The sequence below is a fragment of the Garra rufa genome, chromosome 11 (genome assembly GCF_049309525.1).
Source record: "Garra rufa chromosome 11, GarRuf1.0, whole genome shotgun sequence".
Taxonomy (NCBI): Eukaryota; Metazoa; Chordata; class Actinopteri; order Cypriniformes; family Cyprinidae; genus Garra; species Garra rufa.
In genome coordinates, this window is record NC_133371.1 from 11,411,700 (window position 1) to 11,431,052 (window position 19,353).

Sequence of the window (19,353 nt, forward strand, 5' to 3'; positions counted from 1 at the left end):
ACAGTTTTTTTTTAATGTATGATTCTGTGTTTCCAGCACATTCCGGTCACTCTGGAGTGTCTGAGCCGCTCGACTCTGCTGTGTGTGTCCGCTGTGGGCGTCATCTCTTATGTCACACCATTGTTTCTCATCGCCCTGCTGCCACTGGCCATCGCCTGCTACTTCATTCAGAAGTACTTCAGGGTGGCATCCAGGTTAGTCTCAGAGTATAAAACTTCAGTGAGAGAAATGTCTGATTGATTAGGTTTCAGCATTGAGGTTTGGTAGAATTCTGGCAGATTACCTGAACTGTTATAATATATTGTGATAGAACTTTTTTTTTTTTTTGTGGTTTTTATGTTTTGTATTATATTTCCTATTTTTCAAAATGTTGTAATGTTAAAAATATTAGAAACTATATAACATTGTCATATTTAATTTTTATAATTAATTATTTGTATATATATATATATATATATATATATATATACAATTACATTATTATTTGCCTAAATTTAATTATTAATTTGCATTTTTAGAGATCTGCAGCAGTTGGAGGACAGCACTGAAATGCCACTCCTGTCCCATTACTCACAGACCATAGAGGGCCTCATAACCATCAGAGCATTCAGGTAACACACACACACACACACACACACACACACACACACACACACACACACACACACACACACACACACACACACACACACACACACACACACACACACACACACAGAAATGTTAAATGCTTCAGCGTGAGTCACTTATTCATCTAAAACACCACAGCTATTGACTAGACTGTTTTATGTCTCAGACATGAGCAGAGGTTTAAGAAAAAACTACTGGAACGCACAGACGCAAATAACATCTCCTCCCTCTTCCTAATGGCAGCCAATCGCTGGCTGGAGGTTCGCATGGTAATGAAAACATCATATATACAGTGCCGTGCAAAAGTATTCATTTTTGTTGCTGCCTTATGTTACACTGCTTTAAATTATCTTTTCCCCACATAAATCTACACTTAATACACCATAACAATAAAGCAAAAACAGAAGTGTCACAACTTCTATTTATTAAAAGTTAAAAGACTGAAATAAGTACATTGCATAAGTATTCATACCCTAACTCAGTACTTAGTAGAAGCACTTTTACAGCCTCAAGTCTTTTTGAGTATGATGTGACAAGCTTTGCACATCAATATTCTTCTCCTCACCTCTTCACCTCCCCTGCTGAAAAAACAGCATATGCTGGTTAGGTATGTTTTGGTGCTGGGATGCTGGTTTTAGCTGGTTTATGCTGGTCCTTTGCTGGTTTATGCTGGTCCTTTGCTGGTCTATGCTGGTCAACATAAGACCAGCATTAACCAGCATTAACCAGCAAACCAAAACATACCTAACCAGCATATGCTGTTTTTTTCAGCAGGGTCTCAAGCTCTGGATGGATGTTGGATGGGAGCAGAAGGAGCAGTTTAACGTGAATGTAAAAAATAAAACATAAAATGTGAAAAAAAAAATTAAGGTGTATCAATACTTTTGCAAGGCACTCTATATATAGCATATATTTACAACTGTATGTTGATATTCATTTAAATTTAGTATAAATTTCAGCATGTTATATATGCATGTGACATTTTAATCATTCAGAACCTATTATTGACATATAATTAATAAATATTATGTCATTCCTATTGTCTGTGTGTAGGAATACATTGGGGCGTTTGTGGTGCTGATAGCGGCAGTAGCGTCTATAACCAATGCTTTATATAGTCAGCTCTCCGCAGGACTGGTGGGTCTGGGACTCACTTACGCTCTCATGGTAAACTACAGTAACAAACCTGCTCATCAACAGCCTTTACTACCATGCTGAAAAAAACAGGCTGGTTTTAGCTGGTCAGCAAGCTGGTTTTAGAGGCGTTTTGGCCACTTTCCCAGCCTGGCCAAGCTGGTTTTAGCTGTTTTTTTCAGCAGGGTAGTGTGTGTTCAGACACTAACCACCTCTTTCCTGCCTTTATGAAGGTGTCAAACTACCTGAACTGGATCGTGCGTAATCTGGCAGACATGGAGGTGCAGCTAGGATGCGTGAAGAGAGTCAGCAGTCTGATACAAACTCAACCAGAGAACTACGATGGACTCATGAGTGAGAGAAACAGCAATAAATGATAAAGACACAATTAGAAAAAAGGAAAAACAGTATTATATATACTTTCTTTGTAATTGTAATTGCAGCTCCTGCTCAGGTTCCTGCCGGATGGCCAAAGTACGGAGAGATCCAGATCAAGAACCTGAGCGTTCGTTACGACAGCAGCCTGAAGCCTGTCCTGAGACACGTCAACGCTCACATCAAACCAGGACAGAAGGTCAATCTGATGCTCTAGTCTACACAAAACACATTTACACCTTTCACTGAAAGAAATGTACAGAGAGCAAATTACACATGAGGATTGATTGTTTTATCACTAGGTGGGAATATGTGGAAGAACTGGAAGTGGAAAATCGTCCTTTTCTCTAGCTCTCTTCAGAATGGTGGACACGTTCGAGGGTAACAGGAGCTTCATGATAATCAAACTTCTCATGTTCTGATCTCGTGGGTCTTTAAGATTGTACAAATGTGTTTTGTTCTCACACAGGGCAAATTGTCATTGATGGGATTGATATTGCTAAGCTTCCTCTACAGACTCTACGATCAAAGTTTTCCATTATCCTGCAGGATCCCATTTTATTCAGTGGAACGATTCGGTGAGGCTTTACATGTTTCTGAAACCTTTTAAACTGTATTTTCTGTCAGGTTGCCTGCACAAACACATTATCCATTGTAGGCTTTTCTAGTCTTTCAGCATGCGTGCACTTGTTTTTTGTGTTACTCAGGTTTAATCTGGATCCGGAGAGAAAAGCCACAGATAAGATGCTTTGGGAGGCTCTTGAAATTGCTCAGCTAATGCCTGTTGTTAAGGGTTTACCTGGAGGACTAGGTGAGATCAATGAATTTGGTTATTTTTTTAAAGTAAAAACTGGATGAGCAGAACAAAAATCAGCTGTAAACACTACCAGTTTATTTGACCAAAAAGCAGTAAAAATTGTGAAATATTATTACAATGCAAAACAGCAGTTTTCTATGTGAATATATTGTAAAATGTAATTTATTCCTGTAATCAAAGCTGAATTTGATCCTTCAGAAATCATTCTAATATGCTGATTTGCTGCTCAAGAAACATTTCTGATTTTTTATTAATGTTGAAAACAGTCATGCTGCTTAATACGTTTATTATTATTATTATATTTTTATTTAGATAGTTATCTATATCAAATTTTTATCAAAGAATCCCGAAAAAAATATAACACTTTCTACAAAAAAAATGGTAATAATAAGAATTATTATTAAATATTGGGCAGCAGTAATAACTGACAACAAATAGGAAGCAAATCAGCGTATTAGAAAAATAGAAAATAAATAAATAAAAAGATCATGTGACACTGAAGACTATATATTACTATATACTCACATAGGACAGTTCATTTCAATTATAATATTTCATAACATTACTGTTTTTACTCTATTTTTGATTAAATAAATGAAGTCTGGTGAGCAGAAAAGACATCATTCAAAAACATAAAAAAATCTTCATTATTATCACTTTAAACTGGTAGTGTAAGTAACTTATGAATGATTTTATTAGTGGTTTACACCAGTTCATTCAGCTCATGTTTAATCAAACTGTCCGGTCCAATTCACAGATGCCATGGTGACTGAGGGAGGAGAGAACTTCAGTCAGGGCCAGCGGCAGCTCTTTTGTCTTGCTCGAGCCTTTGTGAGGAAGAGCAGCATCCTTATCATGGATGAAGCTACGGCGTCTATCGACATGGCCACAGTGAGAACACGACTGATATGATTCAGCGGTTTCATGTTGCATGTAAAGTTTACCTAATCAGGATCTTTGTTCTTGTAGGAGAGTATTCTGCAGAAAGTAGTCATGACGGCGTTTGCAGACCGAACAGTGGTTACGATAGCAGTGAGTCCCTGCATCTCTATAAACTATACTATACAAAACTATACTGCATTCATTAAACCTAAATATTTCTATTCATGTCGATCCACAAAAACCTTAACATTTACGTTAATATGATCAATTATATGGAAGCTTATTTCTGCCAATGTATAAACAATAAAAATAAAGGTCATGGCAACTTTTATTTATTACAATTTTTCACTTTTTCCCTCACAATTCTAAATTTATATCTCAAAATTCAGAGTTTATTTCTCATAATTTTGACTTTTTTTCACACAATTCTGGATTTATTTCTCAAAATTCAGACTTTTTTCCTTACAATTGTGAGTTTATATCTCATAATTCTGACTTTCCCCCGCAATTCTGGGTTTATTTCTCAAAATTCAGACTTTTTCCTTACAATTGTGAGTTTATATCTCATAATTCTGACTTTCACCCACAATTCTGGGTTTATTTCTCAAAAATTCAGACATTTTCCTTACAATTGTGAGTTTATATCTCATAATTCTGACTTTCCCCCGCAATTCTGGGTTTATTTCTCAAAAATTCAGACATTTTCCTTACAATTGTGAGTTTATATCTCATAATTCTGACTTTCCCCCGCAATTCTGGGTTTATTTCTCAAAAATTCAGACATTTTCCTTACAATTGTGAGTTTATATCTCATAATTCTGACTTTCCCCCGCAATTCTGGGTTTATTTCTCAAAAATTCAGACTTTTTCCTTACAATTGTGAGTTTATATCTCATAATTCTGACTTTCCCCCGCAATTCTGGGTTTATTTCTCAAAAATTCAGACTTTTTCCTTACAATTGTGAGTTTATATCTCATAATTCTGACTTTCCCCCGCAATTCTGGGTTTATTTCTCAAAATTCAGACTTTTTCCTTACAATTGTGAGTTTATATCTCATAATTCTGACTTTCCCCCACAATTCTGGGTTTATTTCTCAAAAATTCAGACTTTTTCCTTACAATTGTGAGTTTATATCTCATAATTCTGACTTTCCCCCGCAATTCTGGGTTTATTTCTCAAAAATTCAGACTTTTTCCTTACAATTGTGAGTTTATATCTCATAATTCTGACTTTCCCCCGCAATTCTGGGTTTTTTCTCAAAATTCAGACTTTTTCCTTACAATTGTGAGTTTATATCTCATAATTCTGACTTTCCCCCGCAATTCTGGGTTTATTTCTCAAAAATTCAGACTTTTTCCTTACAATTGTGAGTTTATATCTCATAATTCTGACTTTCCCCCGCAATTCTGGGTTTATTTCTCAAAAATTCAGACTTTTTCCTTACAATTGTGAGTTTATATCTCATAATTCTGACTTTCCCCCGCAATTCTGGGTTTATTTCTCAAAAATTCAGACTTTTTCCTTACAATTGTGAGTTTATATCTCATAATTCTGACTTTCCCCCGCAATTCTGGGTTTATTTCTCAAAAATTCAGACTTTTTCCTTACAATTGTGAGTTTATATCTCATAATTCTGACTTTCCCCCGAAATTCTGGGTTTATTTCTCAAAATTCAGACTTTTTCCTTACAATTGTGAGTTTATATCTCATAATTCTGACTTTCCCCCGCAATTCTGGGTTTATTTCTCAAAATTCAGACTTTTTCCTTACAATTGTGAGTTTATATCTCATAATTCTGACTTTCCCCCGAAATTCTGGGTTTATTTCTCAAAATTCAGACTTTTTCCTTACAATTGTGAGTTTATATCTCATAATTCTGACTTTCCCCCGCAATTCTGGGTTTATTTCTCAAAAATTCAGACTTTTTCCTTACAATTGTGAGTTTATATCTCATAATTCTGACTTTCCCCCGCAATTCTGGGTTTATTTCTCAAAATTCAGACTTTTTCCTTACAATTGTGAGTTTATATCTCATAATTCTGACTTTTCCCCCGCAATTCTGGGTTTATTTCTCAAAATTCAGACTTTTTCCTTACAATTGTGAGTTTATATCTCATAATTCTGACTTTCCCCCGCAATTCTGGGTTTATTTCTCAAAATTCAGACTTTTTCCTTACAATTGTGAGTTTATATCTCATAATTCTGACTTTCCCCCGCAATTCTGGGTTTATTTCTCAAAATTCAGACTTTTTCCTTACAATTGTGAGTTTATATCTCATAATTCTGACTTTCCCCCACAATTGTGAGTTTATATCTCATAATTCTGACTTTCCCCTGCAATTCTGGGTTTATTTATCAAAATTCAGACTTTTTCCTTACAATTGTGAGTTTATATCTCATAATTCTGACTTTCCCCCGAAATTCTGGGTTTATTTCTCAAAATTCAGACTTTTTCCTTACAATTGTGAGTTTATATCTCATAATTCTGACTTTCCCCCGCAATTCTGGGTTTATTTCTCAAAATTCAGACTTTTTCCTTACAATTGTGAGTTTATATCTCATAATTCTGACTTTCCCCCGCAATTCTGGGTTTATTTCTCAAAATTCAGGCTTTTTCCTTACAATTGTGAGTTTATATCTCATAATTCTGACTTTCCCCCGCAATTCTGGGTTTATTTCTCAAAAATTCAGACTTTTTCCTTACAATTGTGAGTTTATATCTCATAATTCTGACTTTCCCCCGCAATTCTGGGTTTATTTCTCAAAATTCAGACTTTTTCCTTACAATTGTGAGTTTATATCTCATAATTCTGACTTTTCCCCACAATTCTGGGTTTATTTCTCAAAATTCAGACTTTTTCCTTACAATTGTGAGTTTATATCTCATAATTCTGACTTTCCCCCGCAATTCTGGGTTTATTTCTCAAAATTCAGACTTTTTCCTTACAATTGTGAGTTTATATCTCATAATTCTGACTTTCCCCCGCAATTCTGGGTTTATTTCTCAAAATTCAGACTTTTTCCTTACAATTGTGAGTTTATATCTCATAATTCTGACTTTCCCCCACAATTGTGAGTTTATATCTCATAATTCTGACTTTCCCCTGCAATTCTGGGTTTATTTATCAAAATTCAGACTTTTTCCTTACAATTGTGAGTTTATATCTCATAATTCTGACTTTCCCCCGCAATTCTGGGTTTATTTCTCAAAATTCAGACTTTTTCCTTACAATTGTGAGTTTATATCTCATAATTCTGACTTTCCCCTGCAATTCTGGGTTTATTTATCAAAATTCAGACTTTTTCCTTACAATTGTGAGTTTATATCTCATAATTCTGACTTTCCCCTGCAATTCTGGGTTTATTTATCAAAATTCAGACTTTTTCCTTACAATTGTGAGTTTATATCTCATAATTCTGACTTTCCCCCGCAATTCTGGGTTTTCAATTCTGACTTTTTTTCTTACAATTCTTAGTTTATATCTCACAATTCTGACTTTTTCAGACAAATTCTAAGTTTATATCTCAAAACTCAGATTTTTTTCTTCACAATTCGTAGTTTATATCTCAATTCTGACTTTTTTTTCTCAATTCTTAGTTTTTATCTCATAATTCTGAATTTTCCCCCACAATTCTGGGTTTATATCTCAATTTTGACTTTTTTCTCTCACAATTCTTAGTTTATTTTTCGTAATTCTGACGTTTTTTTACACAAATTCTAGGTTTATATCTCAAAATTCTGACTTTCTCCTTACAATTGTGAGTTTATACCTCATAATTCTGACTTTTCCCCACAATTCTTGGTTTATATCTAAATTCTTTTTTTCACAATGCTGAGCTTATATGTCATACTTCTGAATTTTCCTCACAATTGTGTTTATATCTTAAAATTCCGAGTTTATATTTTGTAATTCTGACTTTCCCCCACAATTCTGGGTTTTTTCCTCAGAATTCTTAGTTTATATCTCACAATTCTGACTTTTTTTCACAATGCTGAGTTTATATGTCATAATTTTGACTTTAACAATTTCCAAGTTTATAATTAGAATTCTGACTTTTTCCTCACAATTGATTTTTTCCTACCATTCAGAGATTTTTTATTTTTTTTCCAATTCTGACTTTTTTGAAATTTAGAGTTTACAGCTCATAATGCTGACAATTAAAAAGTCACAATTATCTTTGTATCTATTTATTTTATTCCATGGCAGAAACAAGCTTCCATAGGGTTAAACAATAAGGCTCATTGTGATCTGATGGTCGATGTGTTTTGTGTTGGACAGCATCGCGTTCACACTATCCTGGGCTCAGACGTGGTGATCGTGATGAAACACGGTGCTATCTTAGAGTATGATGAACCGGACATCCTGCTGGAGCAAAAGGACAGCGTTTTCTCCGCATTTGTGCGAGCAGACAAATAAAGACTTATGGATGGAGGCAGAATTATGCAGAACTTGGATATTTATGGCTGTATATGGTTTGTATAATAATTGTAAAGTTCATATCTAGTAAACTAATAAATTGATACAATGTAGTGTGTTAGAGATTTTTAACGAGGCTCAACTGTAAAAACATAATTTGTGCTGTAAGTGATTTTTTTCTCCCTTTAAAAAAAGGTTAATGCAGTTCTTTATGTACCAAATACTAATACCACAATGGTGTTTGACTCTATACTGCCATCTATCATCATCTATAAGCTTCAGCATGGTAATTTATGAATTTCACGTAAATTACACTACTATTGCTGAGTTTTAGAAAGTGTTTTTTTTACAAGAACTTATAATTCTCATTTTAACAAAACTCATTTTCTTACCTTCTTTAGGCGTTTTTAGAATTTAGGCGTTGCTACTCAGGAAGTTTTTGTTTAAGAGTTAGAAGCCATGAACCAAACCAAAAGTAAAAGAGCACTGGACAAAAAGACAAACAGTGCTTCATAGGAGTATGCAGAGCTTTTTAGGTGTGATTTGCTTGTTTCTGTTCTCTGATTGGTGAACATTTCTATGCTGAATCATGGGTAATGTAGTTTTTCACCAGGAATTGCCCATATGCAAAGAGCTCATAAACTTTTGCTAAAGCTCATTTTATATGTAGTATATATAGGTGGAGAGAAACTGAGAAAAATAATAATTGCAAAATCGTAAATAATGATAGCGGCATGAACATTCAGTTTCATATTATTTTAACAACATAAAATTTAAATGCAGAGCCTGGTAGTCCCAGGAGAGTACCTGCATAGCTATACATTTAAATGCTGACAGCTAATCACTATCATAACATGTTTAGGCTAACGTTAGCCAGCCAGCAATACTTCTCTTCAAGGACATCTTAATCGTGTATTGCCTTCATGGTCATGAACAAATTTTTAAAATCTTGTAATATTTTAAAGCCTTTATTATTTTTCAACTTGAACTTGAAATAAAATTCACTTCAAAGATTCACTTTTCATTCATAAAGACGACATGGGAAAAAAAAATAGTTTCACTGAAAGCAATGTCTTTTTTAAGACAAAAATGACATGAAATTACCCATATAACCAGAAGATGGCAGCAGAGGATCAATCATTGGCTGCAGCTGCCATTTCAACTCCCTAGTTATTTCAAGACATCTTGCTTTTCGATTTATTTGAAAATTACTAGTAGAATAAATTGAAGTACTTTAACCGCACTTAAAGGATAACTATTGCCAAAATGCAACCTGGGCTGTTTTTTTTTTTTACTGTAAACGAGACAAACATATATCTAAAAGCATAATTACGACAAACAAGCCGTTTTTGAGATTGACCGTGATTTTGTTTTGTAGTCAGTGGCCGGTGAATGGGAATACTAGGGGCATTACTTTGAGCGCATCAAAATCGATATTTTTACAACACTAAGAAGGCTCGACACACCATGAAACTTTGCTCGAAGTATCGCCTGGGTCTCTACACATGAACTCCAGCATTGAGAACATTGTTTGTGTACACAGAGTTTACTAAAAAGAAAGGTTCTGAACAACTCACTTTCACTGTTTGAGTTTCCGCTCGCAGCCATCTTGCCAGTCAAGAAGTGTCATCACAAGAAGCTCAGACACAAATAGCCTATAAGAGTAAATCATTTAAATACTTATATATAGTTCACTAGAAGTTAAATATTAATGGTATAAGAATTAAATAATGCACTCAATATGAATTTGAAATATTTTATACAAGTTAACATCTTTTAAGATTCATCTTGAACTGTAAAAGCTATTAAATAGCCTATATTTAACCAACACAAACTTGTTATTGCTGTAGTTTTGTTACTCTGGATTTAAATCATTTAATGCACAGCTTTTTTTTTTGACATCAGCTTTCGTTCAGTTACTGTCAATCATAGCAATGACGCATATTTAGCCGATTTAATTGCATTTTTTTTTTTTTAACTCACATTTGTCATTCTTGAAACTGTATACATGGACCTTCGGTCCTCTTAGACAAACAAAACTTTTCTTAGATTGTGAACGAATTATGTAGAAAAAAACGAGCAAAGTACACTCCTATTACGCACAGTTAACCAGAAATGACTTGCTTGTATAAAACAAGGAAGGAACAAGGAACATTATGTCTTTAAACATTCATAAATTATCATTCAAAATCACTTCCACTATGGATAAAAAGAATGGGATTGTTACTTCTAGAACCTGGTTGGCTGACATGCATATAGTGGGTGGGGTTTGGAGAACTCATGTGTAAAGGTTACCATAACTGAAATCAAATGCACTTGCAATATTTAGGGATTGTCACTTCCTGATTTCACACAAAAAAAGGACACCAAATACAATTATTTGTGACTTTTAAATATTTTATTAGGTTATAATTTGCAGAGCTTAAAATATTAAATCGCTTTTAACTTAAAGTATTATTAAAATACATAAAACAAAAGCCAGAACTGAGGAGCCCTGAAAAACGTCAACTAAAATCCAAAAAACGAAAAGAAAAAGAAAACCAAGAAATAAATTAAATGAAAGGAAAAGGTCCGATCTTCTCATCGCAACACAAACTCTCTGAACAGTGATGAAGGGAGAACTAAAACATCTGTCGCACATTTGTCGCTCTCTCAGTCGCTCTAAGATAATAATCTTTGCAATCAATACGTAGAGACTAATTGTACATTCTTTTCCATTCACAAATCGTCTTTTCAGAATGAGGCTAGACACGATTACAAGCCGTCCCGCGTCCCACCGCACCCAAGACGCTGGGACGTCTCCAGAGCCTGAATAAGCAGGCGTTCGGATTCAACAGCAGACAACGCGAATGTCTTTGTCACTTGAGGGAGAACGCGTGAACCCAGGCCCTGGAGCCAAAATGGCCGCCGAATTCAACTCGGGTTTCCTCTACAGTGGTTAACATGCTAATATGCAACACAAGTCTGTCCCGTATAAGTAGAGGGCCGGCATTTCGGATGATGGGATTGCTATATGATGAGTAAAGTGACACCGAGAGGCTAATGGGTGAGCAGGTAGCATTGACAGCTCTCTCAGTTCCTGAGTGCAAAAGCCTTGAACACACACGCACACATACACACACACACACCCCTTTTACCCTATAAAAATGAAAAAGAAACCTTTATACCGTACACGAGGACCAGGCCAACACCCATATGAAACCAAGAGAGGGGAAAGTGCTGCTCAAAACGCATCAAACGGGGGCCGAGACGAGGGAAGACGTGAAACAAAGCGGAAAAGGGAAGGAAACCAAAGCATCATCAGGTTGTTCTTGGTTAAAGGGTTAGGTGGCCTCCTTTGAGGTCATTCAGCGAGAGGCCTGGCTGAGCGCTCCTTACTGGGTCCTAAAGAGAACAATGTTCTGGAAGGGTGAAGGTCTGTGAGTCCCAGCAGTCCTTCTGAACCCCGGCTTGGCAGGTCAGAGAGGGCGCGACGCCGGTCTCATCTCTCCGTCACGTGGTTCTGTGGCTGAGGAGGGAGCGGCGTGCACAGGGCCTCCGTCAGGTCGTCCATTATGGACGTCTCCTTGGGGTCCATCAGATTGAATTCCCTTATAAAAACCATGAAATGCGTGTACAGTGTGTTTAGGTGTCCGTGCAGGTCCATGGCCACCGTCTCCTTGTAGTGGGACCAGTAGATGTGGGCCAGAACGTGGAAGAGATACCTGCAGATTTTCTTCACCAGTGAGTCGAAAGTGTTGGGGAACTCTTTCCCTGCAGAGGATGACATAAACTACATCAGTCCACACACATTTAGACCATTCATTCGAGTTATATATGAACTACTGTTCAAATGTTTGGATGTTTCTGAACGCCGTCTCTTCTGCTCTTCAAGGCTGCATTTGTTTGATCAAAAATACAGTAAAAACCGCAAAATATTATTACAATTTAAAACAACTTTTTCTACGTGATTTTATAGTAAAAAGTAATTTATTCCTGTGATCAAAGCTGAATTTTCAGCATCATTACTTCAGTCTTTAGTGTCATCCTAAATGATTTAATGATCCTTCAGAAATCACTCTAATATGCTGATATGCTGTTCAAGAAAGATTTCTGGTTATCAATGTTGAAAACTGTTGTGCTGCCGAATATTTTTGAGGAAAATAATACATTTTATGTCAGGATTCTTTAAAGAATAAAAAGTTCAAAAGTACTGCATTTATTTGAAATAGAAATTCTTTGTAACGAAGTAAATACTAATATTTGTATAAATTCACCATCACAAAATAAAATGATTTAAGATATAAGAATAATTATACACTAAACATATAAAATTCTGATATTTTCAAGACCACAGAAGACCTGCATATGCTCTATGAAAGACATTCAATTCACTTTCATTTGTGTAGCTTAGCTTAGCGTATAATTCTTATTTCAAAGAAGCTTTACAGAAATGCATGTCTCTACGTTATAATTAAAACTCATAAAAGGTAACAGAACTGGTTGTGTTTTTCAAAACAAAAAATATATTCTATGAAAAATATTTCTAAAACATTTAGGCTGGGTTTCACCGACAGGGTTTAGCAGGATTGGGCCATAGTTCCAAGCGATTTTTAAAAATGTGCCTTAGAAAAAAAAAATACTAGTGTGCATCGTAAGACAAAACAAAACCACTGAAATGTTTTAAGATCAGTCAGTGCAAGTTTCTTTCAGCTCAGACTTACATTTTAGTCTGAGATTAGGCTTAAGCCTTGTCTGTGAATCTGGGGGTTATTGTTATTTAGCATCAACATTTTCTATAAAAATTAAATGAATAAAAAAATCTTAAAAACAAAAGCTGTTTAACATAGCTGAGGTAACAAAAAACTAATGACAGTATGTGTTTTTTTTTTTATTGACTATGTAAATACTGTTACAAATGTATGTTAGTTAAAGTAGTTTGTTCGCTTCCAGAACAAAAATTTACGAATAATGTCTTTCTTTCTTTAGTTGTAAAGAAATTATGTTTTTGAGGAAAACATTTCAGGAATTATCTCCATATAGTGGACGAGTTTGAACTTCCAAAATGCAGTTTAAACGCAGCTTCAAATGACTCTAAACGATCCCAGGCAAGAAAAAGGGTCTTATCTAGCGAAGCTGTCATTTTATTTAAAAAATTGACAATTTATATACTGTTTAACTACAAATTCTCATCTTGTCTAACTCTGCGTGTACTGTGTATTCTGCTTCAAGACAGTTAGGGTAGGCCTGAAAACTCCCATCTCATTTTTTCCTACAACTTCAAAATTGTCCCAAATCGCTGCAGAAGTACCAACCGAGTGTTTACAAAGTGAACATGCAAGGAAGATCAAACACCCTTTACAAAAAAAAAAAAAAAAAAAAAAAAAAAAAAAGGTAAAACAGCGATGTAAGATGATTATGAAATTGAAGAAAATGAGATGGGAGTTTTTCGACATGCCCTAACTGTCATGAAGCGGAATACACAGAGTTCATGCAGAGCTAGACAAGATGAGCATTTAAGGTTAAAAGTTTAAATAATGTCAGATTGTTTCACTAGATAAAACCCTCCACGGCTGTGATCGTTTAGAGCCCTTTGAAGCTGCATTTTGGAAGTTCAAACTCAGGAGCACCATTGAAGTCCACTATATGGAGAGAAACAAACTATTTTTTTATGACTGAAGAAAGAACGACATAAACATGTCAGATGTCAAGCAGTTGAGTACATTACCTGTAAATGTTCGCTCTGGAAGTGATATACTCCTTTAACTAATGAGATAACATGCATCTGCTTACGTGTTTAATAGTTTTCTCCTAAAATTTATCATTTACCTTCAAATAAACAAAATGGAAATTAAATATGTTCTTTCAGACCACATTTACACAGAAATTTGCAGTTGAACATCAAACCTATTTGTTTCAGTCATGTGGTTTGCACCTTCATCACTAGGTGGCGGTAGAGACTCACTCACCATATTTAGTAGGAAAGATGTCCTCATCTGTCACCAGCTTCTGAACAGAACTCATGACGAAATCCACATACTGCGGCGCTGTGCATTTCGTCTTCTTCCCTTTTTCATCATACCAGTAGTATGTCCTGAGAGACAAGATATTTTATATAAAATGTGTCAAAATCTAATACACAGACGTCTGCTATATTAATCTAAAACCTTTAGAAGTACAGCAATATCATTGTTTTTCTTCAAGTGCTGATCTTTCTCCAATACAAATATCCAGTCTTCCTACAGCACATGCTAAAAAATGTTGATCTCTCCACCAATCATCTGTCTGACACTTTTTGCTCAATGGTTGTTCATTAGCCAAACTGTCTGATAGTGAATCTACTCACAAACATGACCAGGATATTTATGATGTGCTTCAGTTATTCAATAAATGCTTCAGCAAACACTCAGGTTCCTTTCATTTCCCATCAGCGCACAGATGACCCGGTTATCATCAACGTCGTACCATTTAAAGCCTGGTCATAAAACTTCAGCAATACTCAACCACTCCTCTGACACAAAAGGAAGGATACATCAAATTAAATCTGAATAAAAATGAGAAACTTATTTTTCTATCTACTGTCACTTCTCTCCCTGAGGTCAAACTCAACGCGGATCGTGACCTCGGCCCCGGGTCGTGACCCCTGAGAGTCTCCTGTCACAGAAGCGTGTCGAGTTGCCGCTCCACGCGTCTCCGAGAGTCTGCAGGCTTAATAATGGATAACAGAGTCAGGATGAATAACAGATACTCACGTATTGCAGGCGGTCATGGCCGGACATGTGTCTCCCGTGCAGAACTCTGAGATTGTGCTGTACTGCAGGTTGATGAGATTGAAGAACGTCGTGGCTAAAAAAAAAAAAAAAAAAAAAAAAAAGACCAGATGATTCAAAGATTAAGGAATGATAAAACACAACAGTTCAATAATTATAATCAGAAAGACTATAAATCTCATTATGCAATATATTCCAAGTCATTCTATAAAACAGATGCCTTTGTGTTGCTCATTAAAATATGGATAAACAATATATATATATATATTTATTTTTTTTTGGAACCTGTGATTTTTTTTTTCTTCAGGATTCTTTAATGAATAAAAAGTCTTTTCTAACAATATACACTACTGTTTAATAGTTTGTAGTCAGAAATTATTACTTTTATTCAGCAGGGATGTGTTAAATTGATCAAACGTAATAGCAAAGACTTATATTGTTAGAAAATATTTAGATTTTGAATAAATGCGGTTCTTTTAAACCTTTTATTCATCAAAGAATCCTACAAAAATAGCACAGGCTCCAAAAATATTATTTGGCAGCACAACTGTCTCTGATAATTCTAATAATAAATCCGCATATTAGAATGATTTCTGAAGGATCATGTGACACTGAAGACTGGAGTATTAACAATAATAATAATAAAAAAAATCAGCTATGCATCAAAGTAAAAAATATATATATTTTAATGTAATTAATTTTTTTTTTATATATTGTAATTACATTATGTATTTTTGATCATGCAGTCTTGATGAGTGTAACAGACAAAACTGATCTTACTGATCCCAAACTTTTGAGCAGCAGTGCATATAGAAAACTGTATTATAATTTTGCACATACAAGCCATTATTGTGTCTTGAAAGTACAGTGGTAATGTCAACTCTAAATATGTACAAATACAAAATATGTAGAACATTTTTCAAAAATTCAACACAAATTGATCAAAAGTGACATTTCTAGTCATTTAAAATGCTACAAAGCATTTCAAATTCTTCTTTCTATTTCAACTAGAAGCTGTTCTTTTAAACTTTTTAAAATAATTTAAAGAAACATGGATACATATAAAGCATCACAACTGATTTGAACACTGATAATAATCAGAAATGTTTCTTGAGCAGCAAGTCAGCCTATCAGAATGATTTCTGAAGGATCATGTGACACTGAAGACTGGAGTAATGATGTTAAAAATCCACCTTTGATCACAGGATTTTTTTTTCTTCATATATTCAGATAGAAAACAGCCCTTTATATTGTAATGTTATTTTACTAATTTTAGTTTTTACTGTATTTTTCATCAAATAAATGCAGCCTTGGTATGGGAAATGTTCAAAACAGTCTGCCCAAGTACCATTTGAGACATTCGCCAGCTTTCAGCTGGATAAAGATCAAGCTACGAAGTGAACTGATCTACAGCAATGACTTCAATTAACCATAAAAGGCAGTGATTTGGTTTAATAAGTGCTTGTGGAATTTCAAAGTGTATTAAAGTTTTCTAAATTAAGCCATACTTTATGTTTTTTTCACATGTTTTCTTTCATGATAAAATCGAGGGAAGTGCGAACAATGGCGTGATTCGTGGGCTTTGGAATGTTATTCCGAGCTGGTTTTATCATACGGTTATATAACCGAGGTGAAATCATACATTCCCTCTGATGAAAAGAAGAGAAGTTTTCAAAACACACCTAGTAACAAGACACAACACAACAGCAGACAGTCGGTCGGGGTTGACGGTCTGGCTTTTTCCAGATTAAAAACAACCAACATACCAAAACATGAAAGAATTAGACCTATCTCTTTTGCCAAAAAATGAGTAATGTGTACTACAATTTCAATTCCACAGATTAAACAATGTGGTTTTTTTACTTTTAGAAACAACTCCATATAATCAAATAGCTTTAGGACATGATCTTGGGTTCAGGCATGACCTTGTTCCAAAATTGTACATTTCATGCCGTCTTAATTCTATTTAAGGAAACCAGACGAGATGAAGTAAGACACTTACTGTTGCTAGCGAGCCATTCGTTCAGATCGATCTCCCTTGGCAAAACCACCAGCTCCTTGAGGTCGAAATCGACCACTCTTACTTTGGTGTACTCTGCATCCAAGTAATGCTTCTTCTCCTCGGTGGGCGGCTTCTTTCCATTGGGCTTCCCTTTGCCCTTCCTATATGGATGAAACAAGGGCAAACAGGTTACTAAAACTGTGAACAGTGTCTTAAACTCTTTAGAGCGGCATGTGGCCCTGAGAAAAATAATAATAATAATTTTTTAAAAAAAGTTTATCTAATTTGATGATATTATATATCAGACCACAAACATTTATATCATTCATTACCAGTCAAAAGTTTTTGAACAGTAATGTTTTTTTTATTTTATTTTTTTATAAAGAGGTCTCTTATGCTCACCAAGCCTGTATTTATTTGATCTAAAGCACAGTAGAAACAGCACAATTTAGAAATATTTTTACTATTTTAAATAACTCTTTTCTATTTGAATATATTTTAAAATGTAATTTATTCCTGTGATTTCAAGGCTGGATTTTTAGCATCATTACTTCAGTCACACAATCCTTCAAAAATAATCTGAATATTCTGATTTGCTGCTCAAAAAACATTTTAAAATGTCTTTATCATCTTTTTGGATCAAGACTGACACCAAGCTTAGTATAATGTTACAAAAGCTTAGTATTTCAGATAAAGCTGATCTTTGGAACTTTCTATTCAGCAAAGAATCCTGAAAATGGATTGATGGAATGGAATGATCAACTGTTTTAAATACTGATAATAATAATAAAAAAAAAAATGTTTGTTGAACAAGTAAATCAGCATATTAGAATGATTTCTGAAAGATCATGTGACACTTAAGACTGGAGTAATGATGCTACAAATTCAGCTTTGAAATCACAGGAATAAATTACATTTTTAAATATATTAAAATAGAAAACAGTTATTTTAAAAAGTAAAAATATTTGAAAATTGTACTGTTTTTGCTGTACTTTAGGTCAAATAAACAAGCTCAGTGAGCACTTCTTAAAGACTTCTTAAAAAAAAAAAAAAGCTTCTTTATGTTATATTACCGTTCAAAAAATTTTGACTGGTACTTGTAATTAGATTGGATTACATTTTAAAATGCTCATAATCAGATTATAGTTACTTTATGGATTACATGATTACATAATGTCAATTATTCATAATTTATTGATTCTCCCTAACTCCCTCTTTTTCTCTACCCCGTCTGGAAAACCCTGATGTAATACCTTTTCCTCACTACTTTTTGCTTCATTTTAAAACAACAGAAATATTGCATGCATATATATATATATATATATATATATATTTTTTTTTTTTTTTTTTTCAAATAATTAGTATTGACTAGTTAATAGCTAGGAACTGTTTATGTGGAAAGAAGATGGTCCATTATTTCCGAGGGGGCCTTGTACAAGTTACCGGGTTATGTAAGCCACATACGGACACCTCATGCATTGCAGCAAACTACGCAACAATCTGTGCACATCCATTTTTCCACTGCAGGTTAGCACCGTTAACCTTGCCCTGTAATTAGCACAGCAGACCACAGACATCCAGGCTTTTCCTTCCACGTCTATTTTTAGCACAGGCGGGTTATATTACCATCAGGCCCACCGCCCCGTTCCCAGTCCTCACACCACACCCGTCTCGAGCATCAAACAGCCTGCATTAATACAGTAATACCACTCCACTGGAACACACAAGAGCTGCTTTAATGGAAAAGACGAGCTTTAAGAGCCAACAGTTACCTCACAGCACCTTTAAAGCACACAGAGACGTTTTGTAAATCAAGCTTTTGTACAAAACCACCTTGACAAACTTGCTGTTAAAAATGACTGGGTAAGTTAACAAAATAAGCTAAAGGAGCACAATTTTCTTCATGGCAGTTACTTTTTATACCTATTTATCTGAATATATGTATTGCTGGGGAGTAACTGATTACATGCTATGCAATCAGATTCCAAAAAATTAAGTACTTGTAATTAAAATAACTGATAATTGTTCATAAGTCCATGTTTGTCCTGAACAGTTAAACTGCCTGATGTTCTTCGGAAAAATCCTTCAGGTCCCACAAATTCTTTGGTTTTTCAGCATTTGTGTGTATTTGAGTCCTCTCCAAAAATGACTCTATGATTTTGAGATGCATCTTTTCATGCTGAGGACAACTGAGGGACTCATGTGCAACTATTACAGAAGGTTCAAGGAAAAACCATGCATTGAGAGCTGGGGGTGAAAACTTGTGAACAGAATGAAATGTGTACATTTTTCTTATTTTGACTAAATAATTACTGCCCTTAAGAGGTTACAGAAGATAGTCACA

The 19,353-nt window shown here is 34.7% G+C and overlaps 2 protein-coding genes across 5 annotated transcripts in view; one reads left to right on the forward strand and one right to left on the reverse strand.

Moving 5' to 3' along the window:
• The window catches only part of abcc8b (ATP-binding cassette, sub-family C (CFTR/MRP), member 8b), a 105,094-nt gene extending 96,723 nt beyond the window's left edge, over nucleotides 1-8,371 (forward strand). Inside the window, exons 49-60 of the mRNA XM_073851118.1 lie at nucleotides 37-194; nucleotides 519-611; nucleotides 797-899; nucleotides 1,684-1,797; nucleotides 1,998-2,118; nucleotides 2,208-2,338; nucleotides 2,442-2,520; nucleotides 2,609-2,717; nucleotides 2,847-2,950; nucleotides 3,714-3,847; nucleotides 3,926-3,988; nucleotides 8,121-8,371. Of these exons, the coding sequence (XP_073707219.1) occupies nucleotides 37-194; nucleotides 519-611; nucleotides 797-899; nucleotides 1,684-1,797; nucleotides 1,998-2,118; nucleotides 2,208-2,338; nucleotides 2,442-2,520; nucleotides 2,609-2,717; nucleotides 2,847-2,950; nucleotides 3,714-3,847; nucleotides 3,926-3,988; nucleotides 8,121-8,258 (1,347 nt within the window). The 3' untranslated portion in view covers nucleotides 8,259-8,371. The remainder of the gene's footprint in view (nucleotides 1-36; nucleotides 195-518; nucleotides 612-796; nucleotides 900-1,683; nucleotides 1,798-1,997; nucleotides 2,119-2,207; nucleotides 2,339-2,441; nucleotides 2,521-2,608; nucleotides 2,718-2,846; nucleotides 2,951-3,713; nucleotides 3,848-3,925; nucleotides 3,989-8,120) is intronic.
• A 2,269-nt stretch (nucleotides 8,372-10,640) lies between these two features.
• The window catches only part of mob2b (MOB kinase activator 2b), a 61,939-nt gene continuing 53,226 nt past the window's right edge, over nucleotides 10,641-19,353 (reverse strand). For all 4 annotated transcript variants that reach the window (XM_073850418.1, XM_073850417.1, XM_073850416.1 and 1 more), the window contains exons 2-5: nucleotides 17,010-17,170; nucleotides 14,990-15,083; nucleotides 14,207-14,331; nucleotides 10,641-12,011 (exon numbers count right to left, since the gene is read on the reverse strand). In XM_073850418.1, the coding sequence (XP_073706519.1) occupies nucleotides 11,740-12,011; nucleotides 14,207-14,331; nucleotides 14,990-15,083; nucleotides 17,010-17,170 (652 nt within the window). In that variant the 3' untranslated portion in view covers nucleotides 10,641-11,739. The remainder of the gene's footprint in view (nucleotides 12,012-14,206; nucleotides 14,332-14,989; nucleotides 15,084-17,009; nucleotides 17,171-19,353) is intronic.